The 22,182-nt window shown below is 38.0% G+C and overlaps 2 protein-coding genes across 12 annotated transcripts in view; both read right to left on the reverse strand.

Moving 5' to 3' along the window:
* Window positions 1–10,231, reverse strand: part of LOC122629874 — a 198,146-nt gene extending 187,915 nt beyond the window's left edge. Inside the window, exons 1-2 of one of the 9 annotated variants that reach the window (XM_043813729.1) lie at window positions 9,677–10,213; window positions 8,577–9,596 (exon numbers count right to left, since the gene is read on the reverse strand). In XM_043813729.1, the coding sequence (XP_043669664.1) occupies window positions 8,577–8,946 (370 nt within the window). In that variant the 5' untranslated portion in view covers window positions 8,947–9,596; window positions 9,677–10,213. Of the gene's footprint in view, window positions 1–8,576 lie in introns of all 9 variants that reach the window. The other 8 variants (XM_043813730.1, XR_006327360.1, XM_043813728.1 and 5 more) reach the window with 8 other exon arrangements.
* A 3,298-nt stretch (window positions 10,232–13,529) lies between these two features.
* The window catches only part of LOC122629872 (phosphatidylinositol 3-kinase regulatory subunit alpha), a 43,197-nt gene continuing 34,544 nt past the window's right edge, over window positions 13,530–22,182 (reverse strand). For all 3 annotated transcript variants that reach the window (XM_043813726.1, XM_043813727.1, XM_043813725.1), the window contains one exon: window positions 13,530–22,126. In XM_043813726.1, the coding sequence (XP_043669661.1) occupies window positions 21,799–22,126 (328 nt within the window). In that variant the 3' untranslated portion in view covers window positions 13,530–21,798. The remainder of the gene's footprint in view (window positions 22,127–22,182) is intronic.

The following is a 22,182-nucleotide window of genomic DNA, read 5'->3' on the forward strand; positions in this document are numbered from 1 at the left end:
CATCGTATGCATAAGTTCTGTGAAATTTTTCAATGACATATAATACGAATTACCTTTACAAATGAATTAATGAATGAATTAAATATAAATGTATTTGCTATCTATTATGAAATATCCTACAGAGAGAGAGAGAGAGAGAGAGAACATTGGGTAATGAACTATCTGGAAAGAAAGAAACGAAAAACGTATCTTAGGAAAGTATAGAAAAATATTATTAAATAAAATATGTCGCTGGTAAAAATATAAATTGTAAGGACATGTTGGAGATCGAGCGGAGAGTTTCGATTCGACAGTCGACTTCCATTGAAATAACTGGCATTTCTCGTGGAAAGGCAAGCCCTTAAGCTTTTCCTTGCGTGCTAACATTAACGGGCCACCTTGTGGCGTGTAAACTCGCAGTTTTCCCCTTCCTCTTTCAACTCCACCTCCTCGTCATCGTCGTCGTCGTCGTTGTCGTTGTCGTTGTCGTTGTCGTTGTCGTGGTCGTAAGGAGACGACGGCGGCCTCAGGACGGCAGTAAACGGTCGGCTATGTTAGGTCAACGATTGGTTAGGCGAGAAGCCTACGATGAAAGAGACGTGTAGTAGTGATGCTAACGAATAAGAGAGTATGAGAGAGGAAGGGTTAACTTGGGTAGCCTTCGAAGAACGCAAGACCAAGCACGAGAATCGAGCAGCCGAGCAGAGAACGAAGGAAAGCACCGAACGATTAGATCTTTGCCAAGAGAGTCCAGGAGTTGGAAGGGTAGGCCCTTTTTCGCGATAAGGCCTGCGAACGCGTTCGTTCACGGAGCTTTCGTGTCGAACAACCCCTGCACCGACTCGATCCTTACCCTCCTTCCTTCCTACCTTTTTCTTCCCTTTCATCTTGCTACCGTTGCACCTTCGCTGCAGCGAATAAAAATATGCGACTCTCGTCAAGGCCTTCGATCGGAATCACCCCCTCCTTCTTTTTTTTCTCTCTCTCTCTCTCTCTCTCTCTCTCTTTCTCTCTCTTTTTTTCCTCCCCTTCCATTCGTTTCTTTTCGTTTCGCTCACCTCACGACGACGTGACATCGTTCAACGCCTTACCTTTCTTCCATCTTTGAGTCGCCGTTCGTGCTTCTTTCCTTTAGGAGTACCGCAACTGGAATTCATCAAATTCTCGAAAAATTTCAAAGAGAGTAACTTCGATCTTCCCGAAGATATTATTAATCCGTATCACGTTGACTCGTATACGTACGAACGAAGAAAGAATAGATATACGATACTTTATTATGAGATCTAGAATAGCGTTTTCAAATAAAATATTATACTTTCGTAAAATCATCAAATTGGCTTGGAGCTAAATGGTTAATAGAGAGTCAGAAAGATTGATCGCATAAACTACGATTTCACGTATTTCCGCTAAAAGTAAACGATTAATTAGCAAATGCATATAAGTAACGGGTATTATGAAATTCTATCCACTTGAATGATCGAATAAATTGAATCAATTTAATGACGTGATTTGTTCCCAGAGTATACCAATTAACTCAAATTAATAGATAACGTGAATGAAAAAAAGAATGAAAAAATATATCGAATAAACAGTATTAACTAAATTAAATTGAAGGTAGCATCAAAATTATGATATTCACATCAATAATTTCTACTTACCGGTCGTATATTAATGAATCGGCTATACTATAAACTATTTAAAATATTACCCAGACTTACCTAAATAATATTTCGTGGAATCGTCGCGAATGATAAAATGTATGTAGGTAAAATAGCTCGCGGGCTCGACTACCGAGCAAATCGTTAAGATCGCAGCGAGGGGAAAAGAACTTTAAAAATATTTCATCGGACGAACGCTCGAGGATTTATAGGTCTAAATCGCTCCTACTCCGACCGTTCTATGATTTATTATTCACGAACACTCGAAACGTTTACCGATTTTACTCTACCTGAGAGAAACTTTACGAATCTCGAGTAGTTTTTACCGTTCGCCGTCTGGGACTCACGATTAAGTCCTTGTCCAGTCTCTTTTTTCTCTTCTTCCTTTCTCTCAGCCCTTGAGAATCCTTGATTTATCGTTCGAAATATGAAAAGTCGAAGGTACTCTCATCGTTTTGGGATTGGTACGCGATGATCACGCATTTCGCGCGAGATAGATCGCGTTTGATTACCCAGCAGTAGTAGAAGCAGTAGCAACAGCAGCAGTAGGCAGACAGGCACTCGCACAGATTGCAACGATGCGAATGCATCGAGAATGCTTAATCGCATATCCACCGTTTCATGTACGTTTACTTGCCAATCTTCCGACCGCTCTACCGGATGTGCTTGTGTCTTTGCAGGTGAATGCAAACGATGTTCACGCGTCGGCGGATGCGCAGCGCAAACATAACTCAGCGCTACAGTATACGGATTTACGTGATCAACGGATAGCGGTCCAGAAAATGATCGCTTTACGCTATACTATGTCCGAGGAATTCGATGCTTTTCCCATGGAAAATCTCTCTTCTATTTGAAAATACTCGCGTAATTTATTTACGCGAATTTTACTCGTAAGCCCTAACGAATCTCTTTGTATGGTCGTTCATATCGACGTTAAAAATGCGCTTTAACCTATATACGTATTTACATAAAATACGATATTCCTCCGGCACTATTTTTATCCGAAAATATATTAGAGACGTTAAAAACGAGAATTTTATTTCAGTCAGCGACGTTACGATAAAAGACGAATGGCCAACGTCGTTGCCTCGACTTTGTAAGCGTTGAAACATTTTCGCGTGCGTGCTTTCGGGACTCGTACATGTCCACGGGGCGAAACTTTATGTCGTGTACCGAAGAGAAACTCCAAATCAAGGTAGACTTTCTTACTACCTTTCTCTTTCTCTACTCCCTCCCTCATCCTTGTTCTTATACTTTCTGATTACTTTATACGTCATCGATTAAAACTTTTCATCATTATCTTTTTACGTCAACCGCATACACGTTTCCCACTACGACTCGAAATAACTTATAACGACCGAGCATGCAACGTCGACTATTTACGTTTCTTTCTTACTCTTATTTACTACTATATTATTAAGCCCATATTCCAAATAAATAGAAATAGTTTAAACGATGGAAAGCGAATAATTGTTAACAAATACGTCTTATCATTTTTGATAAAACAATCGTTTATCCTTGAAAAGAGGATGGAGTGGAGTGGACGGACCGAGTAAATGTTAATATATTATTAAATTCCTAAGTACCCGTATGTCTCGCGTTTCATTTCTTTTTTTACATCATTCTCATAACAATTTTGCCACTTGCTCTTTAACCCGAAGTTCGGTCAGGAAACTTTTGTCTCTGGAGCTTTGTCGATATTGGTTTCCTGAGCGTTATTTACTCTTTTCTTCGTGGTACACGCGGCACCTCTGTATTACGTTGCATCGTTGCTTTATAATAAGGGTTCGACGCTCGTTGGAAACATCGGGCGATTTCACTGAATTTCAAGGGATCAGCCATGGGTCTGTGTTACGGTGTACCGATATCACTGACGACGAACGAAACCAAAATCATCGGAGATCTTGTAACGCCAAAGTATTATGACAAAATTTCAAAAAAAGAGAAAAGAAGATATCGTAAAGAGCGAAGTGGAAATACTTATTCCAAATCTTTCGCTCGACGTTACAGAAAGTATAGAAAAGGGGAGAAAAGAAAAAAAAGGGGGAACAAACATAAAGTGAGGTAAGGAAAATAACCAAAAATGTTTATAACCGGCTCATCTACATATCATTCTCATTTTTATTATCTATTTTAAAATGCGTTTTACAATATTATACTCTACCACTTATGAATTTATATGCTTTATATGCGTAATATTTCTTCAGAAAAGCTTTATGAACCACGTCAACCTTTTATAACTTGCATAAGGGAAAGATTAACGAGTGAAACGCGAGACCGGTGTCTGGTTAATGCCTGACATGTACTACTTACTAAATTAATACCAAAATACCGTTGGCTGTAGAAGACAGCCTTTCTAATTCACTCTAAGGAAATCCTTTGCATTTCCTTAGAGTATTTAGATAGAGGGATGAACGTAACGTTTATCGTATGAGAACGCTCCCTCACAGTGCTTCCAGACGAAAATTTGATTTTTACGTAGACACGTAACGACATTTTCTGATTTTTGAGTCGACAATATATTCTAGAAGTCTCGAGGCGTCGCTAGAGGAGGATGTATGTATGCAAGAAAAAGAGAAAGAAAAAGAAAAAGAGAAAGCGAGGAAAAGAGCACAGTGATAGTGGTAGTAGTAGGTAGTAGGCAAGCGAAGGCAAGGTAAACATTTTTCGCCGAGTGAAAAAGTTCCGACGAAAGCGCATGCTCTACGAAGACACGCTTAGGAAGAAGAAGAAGGGCTTAAATAACGGAAAAACCGAGCCGAGAAACTCTCTCTTTCTCTTTCTTTTGCTCTCTTTCTCTCTCTGTCTCTCTCTCTCTCTCTCTTTATTTCACTCACTCATCGTAGAAGAAATTCCAGCCAGTAGACTTGTTTATGAACATGGACGATGTCGCTGTACGAGTTGATTCTGTGCGAACACGTGAACACGTGAGACCTGCTTTCGTAATGATTAACGAGCACTATTATTAATCTCTCGGTAATGTGGAGAATATTTTGCAAATTAAATGCCATCTAAACGTCGTCTCCATATTGTTGATGAATGAAGACGAAAAAGTGATGGTAACTATCGTAAAGGGGAAGATTATATTTAGAACGTTCGAAAATAGTATTCGTATTTCACTTTCTTACTATTTTATTCTTAGTACGATATGAGAGACAGAGAAAAAGAAAAGAAGAGGGAAAGGTATGAAATAAATTGGATTTTAATAAAAGATTTGTTTGAAGGTAAAATAAAAAGACAATGTAAGTAGGAGAATCTCAAATTATGAGAAAACGAACGATATTTAATGGCGTTATAAATGCCATTTAACCTTACGGTCTAACTATTATTAAGGTGTATTGCAATTATGCGTTTTAATTGAAAGAGAGCGAATACGAATATTTTCAAATTGATGGAACTGGAGGATTGCTTTAAAAACGTCGATACGAAAAAAATGCGAAGTAGAATAAAGGGAAATCTAGTCGACGTCACGGGAAAACGACTCTCGAATTAATTGATAATTTCTCTCTCTCTCTCTCCCTCTCTCTTGTAATTACAACGGAAGAGAAAGCGGAGGTGGGAAGGGATAACTAGATGACCAATTAATTAGCTACTTTTCCGAGAAATTGCGGAAAGTCTCATGGTTTCTTTGTCGATGATATACACAGGCAGCAATGATAATTCTGAAAAAGGAAACACCTCGAGTGGCATTTGAAAATAAAGAAATGAAACCGGGTCAAGTAGGAAAGATAAATCGAAAGACGGCTCGATCTCGTTCGTGGCACGAATTTCAACTCGTTAATATCGACAACGGCAAAAAGTTCTTTCTCAAATAATTCGTCGAGCCTGAAATAATGAGAATCGAATAACATGACTTACGCGAAGAATAAAACAAGAGATGTATCAGTCTATATAATTGCATATAATCAATTCGACGTACGAGAAGAAAATATAATAACGGAATTATCCGTGTAACGTTGTACACAGGTAGATATACAATGCTTGTTTGTTTTAAGAAAAAAAAATTAATGAACCTTAGAACCAAATGGAATGTTTCTGTAATCGAAAATGTATGCACTTACTTATGCACATGCCAAAGTTACGCTTTTCTTCGAGAGGAGAAGAGAGACGATAAATCTCGAGACGTCGTGTATAAGCAGAGTAAATTCTGACGATGGGCTAACGGTATGCCGTTGGTTCAGTAATTCGTGCATACAGGACTAAGCGCTAATAGCCGTAATGCCGGTGTACCATAGGAATCATTATGCTACCTCCCCCCGTTGGCATTATAATGATTAATAGCACGCTAAGAGACGCGACAAACGTTTCTTGTTTACGCATAGCCGAGGTAAGGAGTACGACACGAAGACTCGGGTGAACGCTTACTATACTAGAAAGACCAAGACCGTTCTTCGGAGACGACGATTAATCGTCGTCGTCGTCGTCGTCGTCGTAGACTAACGAGTCTTCGCGCCGACCCATTTTGAAGGAACACGTCTCCGGTCGACGAAAAAAAAAAGAGAAGAGGGAGAAAAGAAAGGAAAAAAGGGTAGAAGCGAAAGATGTGCGACGCGACGTTTGTGTATGGGTGAAATTGAGCCAGGCGTAATACAGACGCGAAAAATCCCGCAGGCACGTGACGCAACGTTATTGCTCGTTCAAAAATTCCGGGATTGCCGAGCGAACGAGCCGGAATACCAACTTGAAGGCACTTTGAATTTGTTCGAAAGCAACCTCGTTACGAGGCGGCTCGCAAAGTAGGTCGCATGAAAATAGCGGGGACGTTTGAAAGCGCCTCACCGTACGATTTAACGTCAATAGGCCACTTTTTTATCCCCTTCCTTCTTGCTTATTCTATCCCTCGTTTTTTACTTCGTTTTTTATCTCTAGATCTCTCTCTTTCTCACTCCCTCTCCCTTTCTTTCTCTCTTTCGCTGTCTTCTAGCACTTTTCTTTTTACATCTCTCTCGTACGCCTAGTAGTATTAATTTATCTTCTATGCCTTCTCTCTCTATCCATCTCCCCCTCTTTCTCTCTCTTTCTCTCTCTCGTCAGCGTATACTTATTCTCGTTCCATCACCGCCACGAGTCGTCTTGCGACGTTTAAGATACACGAAGACATGCCACCAAGCGAGGAGAGCATCTCCGTGACCCTTCGGTGCATACAGAGATATACACAAACACACGAATAGACACAGACAAATAGCCTTCTACCGTCTCCTTATCCACCTCTACTTCGTGCTCGCTTTTATTCTTTGACGGTGTTTTCTTTTAAATGCTTGGACGCCTTCATCTCCTTCTGCACTTTCGCATCCGTGACGAAAAAAAGAAGGTAACAGAGGAAAGGAAAGGAAAAAGAGGAAAAACAAATCTACAGATTATTCTTCCAGCATGCACGGCTTTTCTTCTCTTGGGAAAGAGTTGAAATATTACTGACCACGTTTAAGAAAAAAAACATCGCACGGATTTCGTGATCAACGAGTTTTAAAGAATATAATACTTACGAAATATTTCGTCCATTCGTACGTCGTTTTTTCTTTCTTACGATTCATTCATCAGCGATCTTGCGAATACTCGGGAAAATTCGAAAAGTAATACATATTTCTAAGGATTTATAGTTCTCATCTTCTATTCTTATATCCTAGAAAAATCAGCTTAGAATCGATACACGTTCACGATTTTACAACGTTCATCACTGGAGCTTCACGTTAACGCGAAGATCGTTTATAATTATCATAAACCATTGCAATACCACGTTATAAATGATAACACCCTCCTACGATCTTTCAGAAAGGGCGGGAGCACAAGGAAAGCTCTCTATCCGAGCATTTATCGCGCTAACGACGTAACATCGTGCACGGAGAGCCGAAGGTTGATCGGTTTTCATTACTTACACCCCACTTCGAGAGCAGCGTCGCGTGGTTGAAGCGATACACTATATAGGGTGAAGCATCTAAGACAAACCATCGGAATATCTTTCGTTCGTCGATTTAAAGATGGAAGAAAAAAATATTAAACGAGTAGGCTCGTCTAAAAAAAAAAAAAGAGGGTTTAATCTCTGAATGAAAATCTTCGATCAAACTATTTTGTTAACGAGATCTGTAAAAGACGTTCGAACGCCTTGTTTTAAGTGTCTCACCCTATGTATGTTACTGTGTATGTACTACAACGATTCGTTACAAGGGAGAGACAGAGAGAGAGTTCCATCGTGGTATATAAACAACGTCCGTCGCCAAAACTTCTTCGACGCTATACACAACGTATAATCTTCGATCAAGCGTAACCTCGAGCGAAGTTCACGACTGACACCGCTAGTACCAGCCGCTCTATCGTAATTCCGTCGCTTCGGCTATTTTACTGCTTTCTTCCACCTTTTTAATTCAGTGAAAGACATTTTCCTATCGATCGACAGTGAAATATATATTCTCTCGTTTCTGAACTACATTAACATAGAAATTTAATGATATTAATGCATGACGATGAAAAGATTACCTCGGCTAAGACGAATCGATGATCGAAATTAAATTTGATATAAAACATGATATATAGTAAAATACGAAACGAAAACTATCCGAAGGCAGTATAGAATAGACATATGTGGATCGTTATAAAACAAAGGAATTTTTTATATATGATTCGTCCATAAAGATTGAGGCATAAAATGTATTCGTTTCGCGTTAGGAACGTGTACGTAGTAGTTTACGTCAACGGTTACTAAGTTTAACTTCTGCATTATAACTTTATGCATGACGAGCGATCGACAGTTCTCGTTTATTTTTTTCTTATGCTTCGTATGTTAACAACAGGTACTTTGTAACATAATAATGATAAAAGTAACGATATATCGTAGAACCATGACTCGCTATAAAATTTGACGTAGCTGCAAGTCGGTCCGTACTTATTTGTTAGAGCGCAAAGTGGTTGGTTGATGTTCAGTGAGAAGAATGGAACAAAACTCACCACTTCTGCCGGTTGGTATAGGCGCGGCCGTGGATCTTCCGGTTGGTTCGGGTAACGGGAAGACGCAGCATTCTCTCTCGGGGAATTCGCTAGCACGAGCGAAACGATTAGCACAACAGTAGAGCACGAGGATCGCCGCGACGAGTAGCTTGGCGATTGGCGCGAAACGTGGCAAAAGCATAGGAACGACATGTGACATGACTCGTCCTCTCGTCCTTCCTCTCGGAAGGTGATCCTCGCCTTCTCCTTCTCCTCCACCACCTCCTCCTCCACCACCACCACCTCCTCCTCCTCCTCCTCCTCCTCCTCCTCCTCCACCACCACCACCACCTCCTTCTTCTTTCCTTCCAGCTTCTCTTTCGAACTTCATCCGTAAACTTCTCGCGACTGGTTTCAACCGCTCCCGAAGAACTTCCAGATCGCGATCCTCTCTTCGAATCTCGAATGTCTCCTCTCGAGGACGACGGCTGCGACGGCGGCGACGGCGACAACAACGATCTGTCCTTCGTCGCTCGATCCTCGCAACGTCGTCCGTCCCATCCTGCGATAGGTCCTCCTCCACTTGTCACGATATATCGCCAATGTCCAAAGGACTATCTAGGCGAAAACCGGCATCCTTCTTAACGAACTCGACGAGACGACTTTTCCCTCCCATTAGATGATTCACCGACACCGATCCTTACAAAAACTGACGGTCATAATCGAACGATCGACTATTATATTATATTTTCAATAATTTCCAATACACCAATCGGAGAAAACCGCGTGCGGGCCTTTGAACGAGTTCGAGGAATCGCACGCGGGTGAACGAGCGGGTGAGCGCGCGCGCGCGCGCGCACACATACACGATCTAAGCCCGCGCGAACTTTGCTGCACTTACGCACGCACGTTACGTAAAACGAAAAACGTAAAAAGGCTCGCGTTTATTCGTCGACGCTTTATCCGAATTGAAATAGATAAGACACCACCGCGTCGAACTATCGTAGGGAAAATATACGTATGTAGTTTACCTATGTGTACCTATGCAGACAGACGTGTGTGTATATATATTTATATTTTATGACACACGGCTCCGAAAAAACGAAGAGCCAAGGACGCACTGGTGCGTTGACGTGCGCGCGTGCACCGGCGAACGCTCCTCGCGAACTGACACGACACAGAACGATTATCCGCGCGCGGAAACGTTCGACGAGCGCGCGCGCGATCGCCTTCGTTCGAGAGCAGGAGAAACAGGCTGGGTAAGTATAAGAAAAAAAGGGCAGAGGAAGATAAGTAGTGACGAAGGAAGAAAGAAAGAAAGAGAGAGAGAGAGAGAGAGAGAGAGAAAGGGAGAAGGAGAGTGTGTTCGCGCGTGTTAACAGTGTACGAGAGAGAAAGAGAGAGGAAAAGAGCGTCGTCGCGACGTCCCGACGCCCAATGACGACGGCTCCGCCGAGCGTACGAGGGAGAACCGCCGTGCGAGAACCCCCTCCACCCTTCACCTTCAACCACCACCTCCACCTGCCGGCGTCGGCACATGATGGCTCCTGCGCGCGATACCTGCGGCGTCGCGCGCGCAACCCCTGCTTCTTTCGACCCCTCTTCACCATCCCCTGCGCAACCGAAAGAGAGAGACAGAGTAAGAGAGAAGAGGGTGAAAGAGAGAAATATATGTAATAAGAGAGAGAGAGAAAGAGGAGAGAGAAAGAGAGAGAGAGATATTTATCTCCCACGTCTGTGATAAGAGAAAGAAAGACATACGTGTATATGTATCTGTAATAAGAGAGAAAGGGAGAGAGAGAGAGAGAGAGAGAGAGAGAGAGAGAGAGAGAGAGAGAGAGAGAGATACGAACGTCGACGAACGAAACCGAGTCATTCCGAGAGAGAACCGACGTACTAACCCCCGGCCAGCAGCCGGCCACAGCCAGGAAGAAAGAGCTGACCTCCTTTCGAGACCCCTTTTATCGAGGTCGCTTACGCGGAAGTCGTACGCTCGCCTCTTCACCTCCTCGCCCTGTAGCCCTTCTTTCGACCAATACGCCCTTTCGAGTAGCGTACTTTCCAACTTGGATCACCGTTCGAACTTTACTACTCGAAAAGGTCGGAGATCGAGAGTTCACCAATGGCCGACCGAAGGTCGTCTTTAAGGATACCTTCGTGAAGATGATCTCTCGAGTGCTATTTCTCTTTCGATACTACGATTTTATTTATCTAAGCATTTATGGAAAAGAAAATCGATTTTTAACGATGTTACCGATGAAGGAAACTATGAGTTTACGTATTAGTTAATTAAAGATGTTAAGGAAGATAATTAAAAAGTTGTTTTAATGTAAATGAAGGTAGGAAAAATATACTTTTACAAACACGTCGTTGGCCAAATGAAGTATTAATTATTTTAGTTTATATTATTAATTAAATATAATAATATTAATTAAATATAATGTTATTGTTAATTAAATATATCATTGGAATATATTATATTTGAATATTTTTATAAAATTGATTTCATTTCACCAAACAGATAGAAATATTACGAAACACTACGTATAGTATTTTATTATATTTTATTGTATGATATTTAATGCGGTGATCGAGATAAATGTAATTAGGAGAACGAAACGAACATAAGCGTCAAGAAAAATTTCATTCGGCCGATTTCTATCGCTCTCAATTTCATCGACTCGGGACGTAATCCGTGAGGACTACGTCAGTTCGGTCGAAAGTGATTAAAAAGGAAAAAAGAGAAAGAGAAAAAAAGATCGATAGTACCTTTGACCGAGACGAGGACACGGATGCTAGTAGTACGAGCCAACCACTGCTCGGACTAACCCCGACCGTGCCAGTAAAACGAGCCATTCGTGAATCAGTAGCTTCTATACTAACACGTATATACACTGAAGCATCGTGGACATACAATATCCGTATATGCGCGAATAGACCTTGTAAAAGAAATCTTAAAGGTCAGAACGTGCCAGTCACGCAATTCGATCCTATAAAAAGATTGGGAACGTTTCGTTGATTTGACGATTTATGATTTCCCCCTTTCCCTCCTGTCCACAAACCTTCCTCTTCCATCCTTTCACCTGATATTCAATTTGAATTACATTGAACCATGACATTCCATGGAATATGATCATACTCGTTTATACGTAAGTACTCATATTGATTTCTCCGAAACATAATATCGATGCACTTTTGCGTGACCACATATCGCATCCAATTAGCTAAACAATCGACCTCGTTCGATCGCATCCACAATATATTATTAACGTTACCGTCAATCCTTCCCTATTTGTAAGAAAAACACCAAGCTTATATACGATGATTGCAAAAGGCAAAAGCAAGTTATGCATCAAATTAAAAAACAAAAAATGTATAATTTCATAACGAAAGGAAAACTGTTCCGCTCGATATTTCATCGTATAACGATCTCGATTAAAAAGACGAGGGATGAATAAAGATTAAAAAGGTAAAATTAGATTTCGTTGAAGGGAATATTAGAAGGATTTTCCATAGGTGTCGAAAGAGAAACGATTGCTTTTTTCATGCTCGTTTAACCCGAGAAAAGGGGGATTAAGCTCTGTTCAAACGTTAACTCGTATATCGAGCAAGTTTCTCCTGATCTTTGTTTACCTTTGATCGTACGTCAAAAAGAATCGTTAATGACATTATAACATATTCAATGACTCCTCAATGGTATCAATGATAGAATCGCTGGAACGTTGGCTGAAAGAGAGAGCTAGTGAGAAATGAAGAGAAAAAGAGAGAGAGAGAGAGAGAGAGAGAGAGAGAGAAGAGAGAAGGAGAATGAGGGTGAACAAGAGGGGAAATGAAAAGAGAGAGAACTCGAATCGGCGACGTCGGTCTGCGGTCACGACGAGCCAAAGTGACAGGCAGTACCTGCATAATGACTCGACTGCGGCCGTGCAATGCGGCGCGCAAGCTCCCTGTACGATACACTATTGTCCCCACTCCGGCCCATTCGACGTCCCCACTCTCATAGTTTTATTACTATCGCATGAAACGCACACTGCAAAACCTACCGACTAACGTCCGATAATACCAGTCACTCGCGAACTAGCTTTATGTCTTGTGATAAGAATTTTTGCAAAAAATTAAACTAATAAACGTTTGAAGAAAATGTTTAACTGCTTCTGATATTATTTATTAATTATTATTATTATTGCTATTATTATTATTATTATTATTATTATCATCATCGCTGTTGTTATTGTTATAATTATTATACTGATCATCACTTCATTAATAAAATGAAAAAGAAGATATCGGAGACATATCGTAAATATATAGTGAAGTTTGTTATAATGTTAAGAATCGTTTTGCTATCAGATATTTTTTATATTTCACGAATCGAACATTTAACGTCAATCTATGTGGGACAAATACGTGACTCGAGCTTTTTTTTCATGTTCGTTCCGATCGAATCTAAGAGAATGATTGATTGTGCTACATAGATAACAAGCGATTCTTATTAACGCTTATATGTAACTAATTATAAATTCCTTCTACATGTCTCATATAATGATCGTGAAACGAAACTAGTTGCATATACATCACAAACTTCATTTGAATCTCTATCACGTATTCGCGAAAACGTGACTAACTTCATCTACGGATACCAATACAGTAATTGCATAATTCGATCCTACCAAATTAAGTTTTAATTTTACTAACGCCAGAGGTGTGACCGCGTATTAAATTGTACGTTAAATAATTGACATACGTAAAATATAAAAGGAATATTTCATTCATTTCTAGCGTCGAATAGAAACGATAGGTAAATGTATCAAATGTTTTATATTAAAGAGTAACATTTCTTAGATAAAAACTAGATAAAAAAAAAACATGCAAGGTAATCCTTTGATTAATCATTTTCTTTGGTTATTATAAATCATTATCAAAGATCTTAATCGTACCGATGGGTCAAGGTACGGAATAAAAAACAACTCGGTCTTATAAGTAAAACATATTAATTATATGCAAATATAAATGGTTTTACATGGTAGTGCTACCAAATAAACGGTACAATATGAGGATGACCGTTGCGCAAAAAAGCGAATAAACACTTATCTCATCCCCAGTTTTCACACGCCCGAAGACTAATGACGCAGTAAAGACCTAATCAAATTTCATTGAAAATCCATCCCATTGATTTAACCGACGTTCAAATTCGAACTCATTTCGTACAGGGAATAATTTCTATGGTAAACTGCAAATGTCCGTCAAATTCTAATGCGACTGTTTGCAAGTCGTAAAACGCGCGAAAAATATCTATGAAATCGCTATAAATTATTCATTCGAAAGAAAAACATAAAATTATACCGAATAAAAGCGGGCCGTTTGTTCATTTCTCAATGAAATGCAACGAACTATTAATTTTATTTATAAAGCTTCGAGGAAATTAATCGAACACGAATCGATTCATAACAAATCTACTATGAGGTTACGACGACTCATCACTATATATGAATAATAATCTTTTTTAACGTTTTATAATAAGTGATTTCTACGCTCCCCTTTACAAGTTATACATTATATACTTTCTATATATGTTTCGTAAACAGGACTAGACTCGTCCCATATTTTTATATGGGAGCGTGTGAAAACATGGTGGGAATAATTAAAATTTGTATTCTTTGTAGAATCGCATGCACTCTGTAATCCCTGTGCACACTGAATCACAATATATGTATGCTTGTGTGTTATGCCTGCATATATATAGATATATATATAGATACATAGATCGATCTAAGATCGTACATGCGTCAGCGCATACATCTATATATATGCGCCGTAATATGATTCCTTCGTACTTATGACATTAATAGTATATTTTACATGCAAAAACAAAATTTTTTTATCACAGTGGGACAGCATACGTTTGTTAATAATATAATATTGTGTCGATAAAATCTGCTTCTCATTTCTCTTTCTCTTTCTCTTTCCCTTCTCTTCGTTCCTTATCCCTCCCTCCGTCCCTCCCTCTTATCATACGATCCGTAATCATATTTGTAATTTTTCACCTTGCAGCATACACACACGTCGCACATCACTCGCACAATTATTATTTCTCCAAGTACATTGTTACACGACTTTTGTTAATACACCCTTTCTCCTCGTTCTTTTTCTTCGCGAGCATTTGGACACGGATACTATGTACAAAAATGGCAAGGATTGAAAAACGGTGAGCGCTCGTAGGATACCCCCTTTTTCTGACTTTAGTTAAAAAAGAGATTCTCCAATTAGCGCTTACCCATCTCAAATTTATTAACGTTTATATATGTGGCCGACTTCGAGAAAAAAGAATTACCTATTTTTGATTACGAACTTGCTCGGACTTTGATATATCGAATATGGAATATACGAAACGTTGCATTTAACGCGTTCGTTATAAAATTGATAAATTCCTCCAAACTTTAATAATTGCGATCGAAGTGTTATTTCTTTTCTTTTTTCTATTTTATTTAAAAAATCTCCGTCTTCGAAGTCGGACACGTATGCTCCCATTTATATTTTTTCTATTAAAATTGTATCCGAAAACGTCGCGCTTTTATTCTTAAGAAGATAATCGATATCTCTGCGTAAACTTCGCTTTCGCCAAAATAAAGTAGTACGTGCTTCTTTCAGACGCTCGGATTATTTATACCAAAAAATTTGCTGATACTCTCGGTATGGCTAAAATTGCTATTGGAATGCACTACATATCGTATCTCTAATTTTTCAACAATACCATCAATGAATCCGTGAAGTTGTGAATTTATAATTATTAACAGAGCGATCATTTTCAAGTAATACAGATTAGAGAGTAAAGTCGATCGTTTCACTTTTCGATGGACCTTATTTAATTACGAGAAAATTCCGCGGAGTATTTTTTACGAGCGTTTAACTACTTTGTGTACATAAGTTCTCTTCGTATTTTTACACGCGACATATGAGCGATCGCCATGCACACACAAACACACACAGAATCGCACGTACACATGTACAAACTTGTAATTTCTTTGTCGTACGTTATACTGTTCCTTTGTATACACTATACAGACTGTCTTATTTTTATCGGAGTGATACATATTATTAATAGATTATGCAATTCTGATCGTTCAGCATAGAGGCGCAAGAAAATTGTTTTATTTCTATATATTACCTGTGTATGTATATATATATTTATACATATATGTATATTAATTATTAGTTAGTTCTATATTATAGATTGGTCTACTTAATTTTTCCTATTAATATTTTCTAAATCAGCCTGTTTTTTTCTTTTCTTTTATTTTATTTTATTATTTTTTTTTTTTTTAATTTACGGACGATTCGTCGTACGCGTAGAACTAACTTACTTTAAAAGTGCTTAATAGAGATATTGTTCGTTTCAATTGAAATCGTCGAACCTGAGTTCTGCCTCTAGCCAAACCGCTGAAAAGATTTTGTTTAATGTTGCCAACGTTATCAACGATGATGAGATCCGTTTAAGTTTTTATGTATATATGTAGCTATATACAGACAAAGGCGAATATCGTGTTTCCGAATAGAAACAACGAAGAAAAGTAACGAATTTTTCATTCGTTCCATGTATTTTATCCGATTAATTACTGTTTCCTCAAATAATTTTGATCCACATTTTCCTGCTGATCGATTACCAAATCGTAGGGTTTTTCATCATCTTGGGAAACGTATTTTAAAAAGATTCGGGTCGGGTAATCTCCTTTCGGGCAAAGAAACGATCGACATTGCTTTTTTTTTCTTGCATATTTCATTTCAAGACGGCGATCTCCATGCGTAAAAATTATGAATTACAATTATCATCGTCGTCGTTAATTAATATTATCATCATTGCCATTAATACTAACAATATTATTATCATAAACATTGTAACAATATCAATATTCATACAATTTGATTATCAGCTTGTCGCACAATTCTTGCTGCAAGGCTATGTCACCTTTCTCGAGCGAACTTACGAGAATAGCTTACTACTTTTATCGTTTTATTATCACCATTTATCTTCACAGATACCAACATCGATTACATTAATATAATAAACATTTCATATCCTGCACAATTTCTCTCTCTCTCTCTTTCTCTCCTTCTCTGGCTCACTTTTCATTCATTCAATCTTGTTAAATTGTACAAAAAGCTAAGGCAACGATAATTCGTTACACCCATACTTATACACACATGCACACACACAGACACACACAGACGCACGCTCTCCTATATTCCTCCGCGTTAATTTCCAGAGATCACATATTCAATGGTAGGCTGCGCATTCGCAAGTCGAATCGTTTATGCCACAATTTAATCCGTCCGAGCTTCAATACTTAAATGTGCACGTTAAATATCTTTCCTAGACTTTTTCTTTTTCTTTTTTATTTTTTTATTTCTTTTTTTTTCATTTTCCTCGTCAAAAAAGCGCTTCATTTTAACCACAAAATATATTGGCGTTCCCATTCGAACGAACGAAGCGAATTCTTTCGAGACATTTTTAAATCCTACAAAAATAATTCCGCAAGTCGTCCAGAGATGCATGGACGTATTCGTTTATTAACAAACGGAATATTAACATCTCGCCCACAAATTTCGTACTTGTAAAAAGATAATTCGAATCGGTCCTGCCGTTAATAAAACAATCCTAGCGACTTTCTTGCATCGTTCCGTCGTCGTTTCATTCTTTATCTTTTCTCTTTTCTATAACAGAGTAATATTCGGCTCGGATATACACGCAATAATAATATTATTATTAATCTGTGATAAAACCAAAGTACCGAACGATATCATTTTCTACATATATCGCAATTACAACGATCGAGCTGACAAAAGAAAAGAGAAAAAAAAAGACATCGCCATATTTTAATTTTGTTCCGTTCGATTCTTCGAATCTATTTCCCAAGAGATGCCTTTGTTAGTCTATATATAGAAAGTTTCGATTAGATACCAAAGACAAATCGATCAATCTAATCTAACGGGATGATTATCTTCATTAGTGAGCTGAGTTTGAAAAGGTGATAATAAATTAACAAGAAAGGTGTACACACGAGGAGCGATCCGTCACGCGTGCTATTTTTTTTTTAATGGTATCTCTAAAGAGTTTTAAATTATAACCTTGCGATTTCGTCACAGTTGGAAAACAGAATAATCTCTTGAAAGGACACTATTGTCACGGACAAAGAAAGTTGGCGAAACGTCGTGCATTTTACAATTGATTTCTCTTTCTCTCTCTCTCTCTCTTTCCTTCATCTTTGCTTTCCAATCTTTTTCTTTCTTTCGTGTGATCAATAGGAAAAATCATTTATATATGTTTACGTTTATTCACGTTGACGATTAGACACATACACACGCGCGCACTCGCATTCGTACATCCTCGATATAAGAATACCGAGAATAAAGATCTTTCGGACGCATCGTTCAACTCTCGCACACGTCTGAACGAATTTAGGATCATCGATTACGGATCGTTATCAAATTTTAAACCTTTTGTTGTTTAGTCAAAATTACATAGTATGCTGAAAGAAGAATCCTTTTTTTTTATCTTATTCTCTGACGACTATTGATAAAAAAACTATATGCTGTGGGCTAATTTATACATTTTATGTTGCTTCGGACTTCAGGTGCTTTTTTAATAAATACACGTTTATTTCGGCTAAACGACGAAAGGATTAAAAATGTTGAAAACCAAACACGTTCGATCTCCGCGTGCGACACGTAATGTTGGATCGACATCCATGAGTTTGAGGAGAAGAGAAAAGAATGCTTTTGCTTTTTTTCTTTTTTTTTATCACCAAACTCATGGATGTGCACGCGTGAGGATTTAACGCGGCATCGTGATATAATATATAATGTATATAATATATATGCACGTATATATTATAAATAATCAATTAAAGGTTTGCCTTGAAAGTAAGTAAAAATATATATATATATATGTATGTATGTATGTATGTATGTATTATGTATGTACGTATGTTATGTGTGTGATTTTTTTGTATCATTTTCTCTTTTTCTCTCACGTCTACCTCACACATTCTTTCACCATCGATTACACTTTTTACTCTTTATTCACCTCGTATCCAAACGAACCGGACGTTGTAATCATATGTTTTCCTCCTCACCGTTCGAGAAAAAGCATTTGATTTAAAAGAGAATAAAGACAAACATGAAAAAAGAAATTAACACAAATAATTCGATCGAATATCGAAATATAGAAATAAGCACGAAACGCTACATGCGTTTCTTTATATTCAATCCTTCGTTCAATAAAAGCACGAGTGAAAATTATTTCTTTTCAGGATATCATCGCGTTATAAAACCTATATTTACCAATATGGTACACATGAAAATTATTTAAAATGTAAATGATAGATTATAGTATGAGTCGTTAAAATCGAACGATTTTTCGAATTTCTTATCGCGAAAAAAAGAAAAAAAGAAGCTCGATCGAGCTCGCTAATGCGATTGCAAAACACATGAAAAGTGGTAAGAGAAGGTGAACCCTTCTTCGCATAGAAAAAGGGCTAACCGATCGACACTGGTAATACGCGTGTAAAGCACAAGTTTTTTAATACCCGTCTACGAAACAAACGATCCAACGACACGGCAACAAACGATCGAGCTCAGCGCTGGCACGCAACTGGACGATCACGAAATACAAGCCTATCGAGGCACCACGACTCGTATTCCCTGTTTCTTTTTTCTCCCTTTTTGTATAAAAAAGACCTAAACTACCTAATGTCTACGTTATTCGAAGCCTTAAAAGATGAACAACGGGCCTTTCATTTTGCAAATACTACGTCCGCCTTCTTATTCTACTGCTTCTTCTCTTCCTTCCCACGTATTCGTTTTATCCTTTCGTACAGAAAAAAAAAGGAAAAAAAATGTAATAGACAAACTAAATAAAATAAAAAAAAAAAGAAAGAAAGAAAATTAATGAACAAAGAAAACACGCGTCATCACCTCTCGCCCTTTTGTACTAGAGATCGGAATGATGATAACTACATTTTCGAGCATTCGAGTGAAAATAAGCTGACAATAATTTATTAAAACGTTACCCGTTATAATTTATATCATTTACAACGTATGTTGTATGTATTAACAGTCACTCGATCGTATCATTTGCGGAATTCATACTCGCGAGCATATTTGATCATTCGTCGATAGCATTCGATATGACAGGTATAGCGAATAGCCTCGATACACTCTTACGTTTACTGACCGCTCCGTAAATGCAAGATTTCTTGAGGCACACTCATATCTTAATCATGAGCCACGCTAAACGACGTTCGATCGTTCTTCGTTTCTTTTCCGATTATTTCGCTCTCTTTAACACGCGATCGAGTTATGCTTTCCGAGTGAAAGATCTAAGAAGAAAAATTCATGTATCATAAATAAAAGAGCAATGAACATTCCATTGCTCCCGAGGTTCCTTTTGAAAAAGCGGGAAGTGTGACAAATGTTCGATCTTTAAATGCCAATGGTTAAGAAAATTTTATAAGAATTTTACTACGTATACGCGAGAATGTTAAATGACGAGATTAAGTTCCCTTATAAGACCTAGTAATGGGTAAACTTTAAAGCGATAGTATAAAGAAGAAGAACAAATAAAAAAAAGAAGATAAAATCTTAAAGAGTAACATCGAATGAAATGATAAACGCGATATTATCTCTCTCTCTCTCTCTCTCTCTCTCTCTCTTTCTCACTGATCCGAAATCACAGACAATATTGTTTTCTTGTTTAAAATCGTACATAACCCACGCGGGCCTGGCACAATACTTATAATCTACACATTATATAAAAAACCTCTTGCACCTCCGAAGAAATTTCGTTGTAACAAGCACCGAAATATAACGAATATATACACATATATATTTATATTTATATATATATATATATATATATATATATATATATACTTTTCTTTATCGGTGGCTAAGCGCTAAAAACTATAACTTCGCGATTAAAGTGTTCGTTCCATTCTCTCGCGAACAATCTCTCACTAATTTCTCGGAGTTTACTACGATTATACAAACGCTGGAAATTTCCGAGACTCGAAGATCGACGTTTATCGTTTATCGATGATTTTATAGATATAAACTTCGATATCGTTCATAAGATCCGATGCAACAGAAGTTTAACCACCGATACAATCTAAATCACTCGACAAAGTTCAAAAAGTGTCTGAACAAAGAAATGAGAAGTAAGATGTTAAAAACATAGGCGTATAAGAAAATATAATTTTTGAAAAGTATTCGAAAACGCCTTAATCGTCGCTATAATAATTACATTAATATTTAAATTTACGAGAAATATGTCTACCCTGATTACCAATGGGACTTGTGACTTATTTGAGCGAAGAGTGATTTAGTTGTTAAACTACAAATATACTCTCGGTCGTATCGACGTTTTCGATAGAGAAATTTGACTTTTAGATGTAGCAAGGTTCATACATCAAACTTATTCTTTCCTGAAGAATATAGCTTACTGAAACGTATCAATATTGATCTTACGAAGACTCGTGAGTGTATTCTAACATCCCGACACTGTCTATCAATCCGTACGCAACAGCGTAACTAACAATGGATCGTTTGGTCGTTTCATCTGAAATATTATTAATGCTCCTCCCGGTTCAACTCTGCTAATTTCATTTTCAATCCGATATAAATCGATCGCCATAAGATCAGAACAAACAATCGTTTAACATAGCGAGATAAAGCTCCGACAAAAGACAGGAAAAAGAAGAAACGATATAATTCCTAAACAGGATGTATAAGATAGAATAATTACCGATAATTAGCAGTTTTTAGGTAGGAGGAGCTTTAATACGCAGCAAAAAAAGGAATAAAAACGCATACTGCTGCGTGAATTTTTTGTTTCGCTCTTACTACCACCAACTATCACCATTACTACTACGACTACAGGTACTTCTACAACTAGGACCTTCGACAATTATCATCGCTATCGCTATGCCTTAGAGATATCAGCATAATTCACATTTTCAAATATTCTGGTAAAAAGAAAAACAATCCTCTTTGTAACCCTTCCCCGGGAAGGCGCAACATTACAAGTCCCCTCGTATTTCTCTCGTGTCGCATACATATGAATATAAACTCACAGTACGTTTCCTTCGTTCGTTCGCTCCATTTTAAGCGAACGAATTTATACGTAAAATCACGCACGAGTATCTGAAGTTATCAAGCAATTCCGGCCAGATTGATAAACATATAAATATTACGTATGAGTTATAAAATGTTGATTTTCCAAACTTCGTGTAAATTGGGATTGGCTTTCGACAGGTCGTTTAAACTGTAGTTGATTCTGCGCTGGCATATGCATTTGCAGTTGCATCTGCTGCGCTTGTAGCTGTGCCAGAGCCGTTGATGGCGCAAAAGCCGGATAAGCCAATGTCGTACTCAGACTTTCGTTATGCTCCTCCAGAGAATTTTGTGCATAATGTAGCACTAGATGTTTCAAGCTCTCGTGAATATTATAAGGCTCGGCAAACCCGTAACCTCGTTCGGTCGCATATATGATACAGTGATTTACAGTACCGTTGCACCTACGATTTCGATGGAAATACGATGAATTCAGAATATGTCTTGTTACGTAAAGAAA

This window comes from Vespula pensylvanica, chromosome 6, assembly GCF_014466175.1.
Source record: "Vespula pensylvanica isolate Volc-1 chromosome 6, ASM1446617v1, whole genome shotgun sequence".
Taxonomy (NCBI): Eukaryota; Metazoa; Arthropoda; class Insecta; order Hymenoptera; family Vespidae; genus Vespula; species Vespula pensylvanica.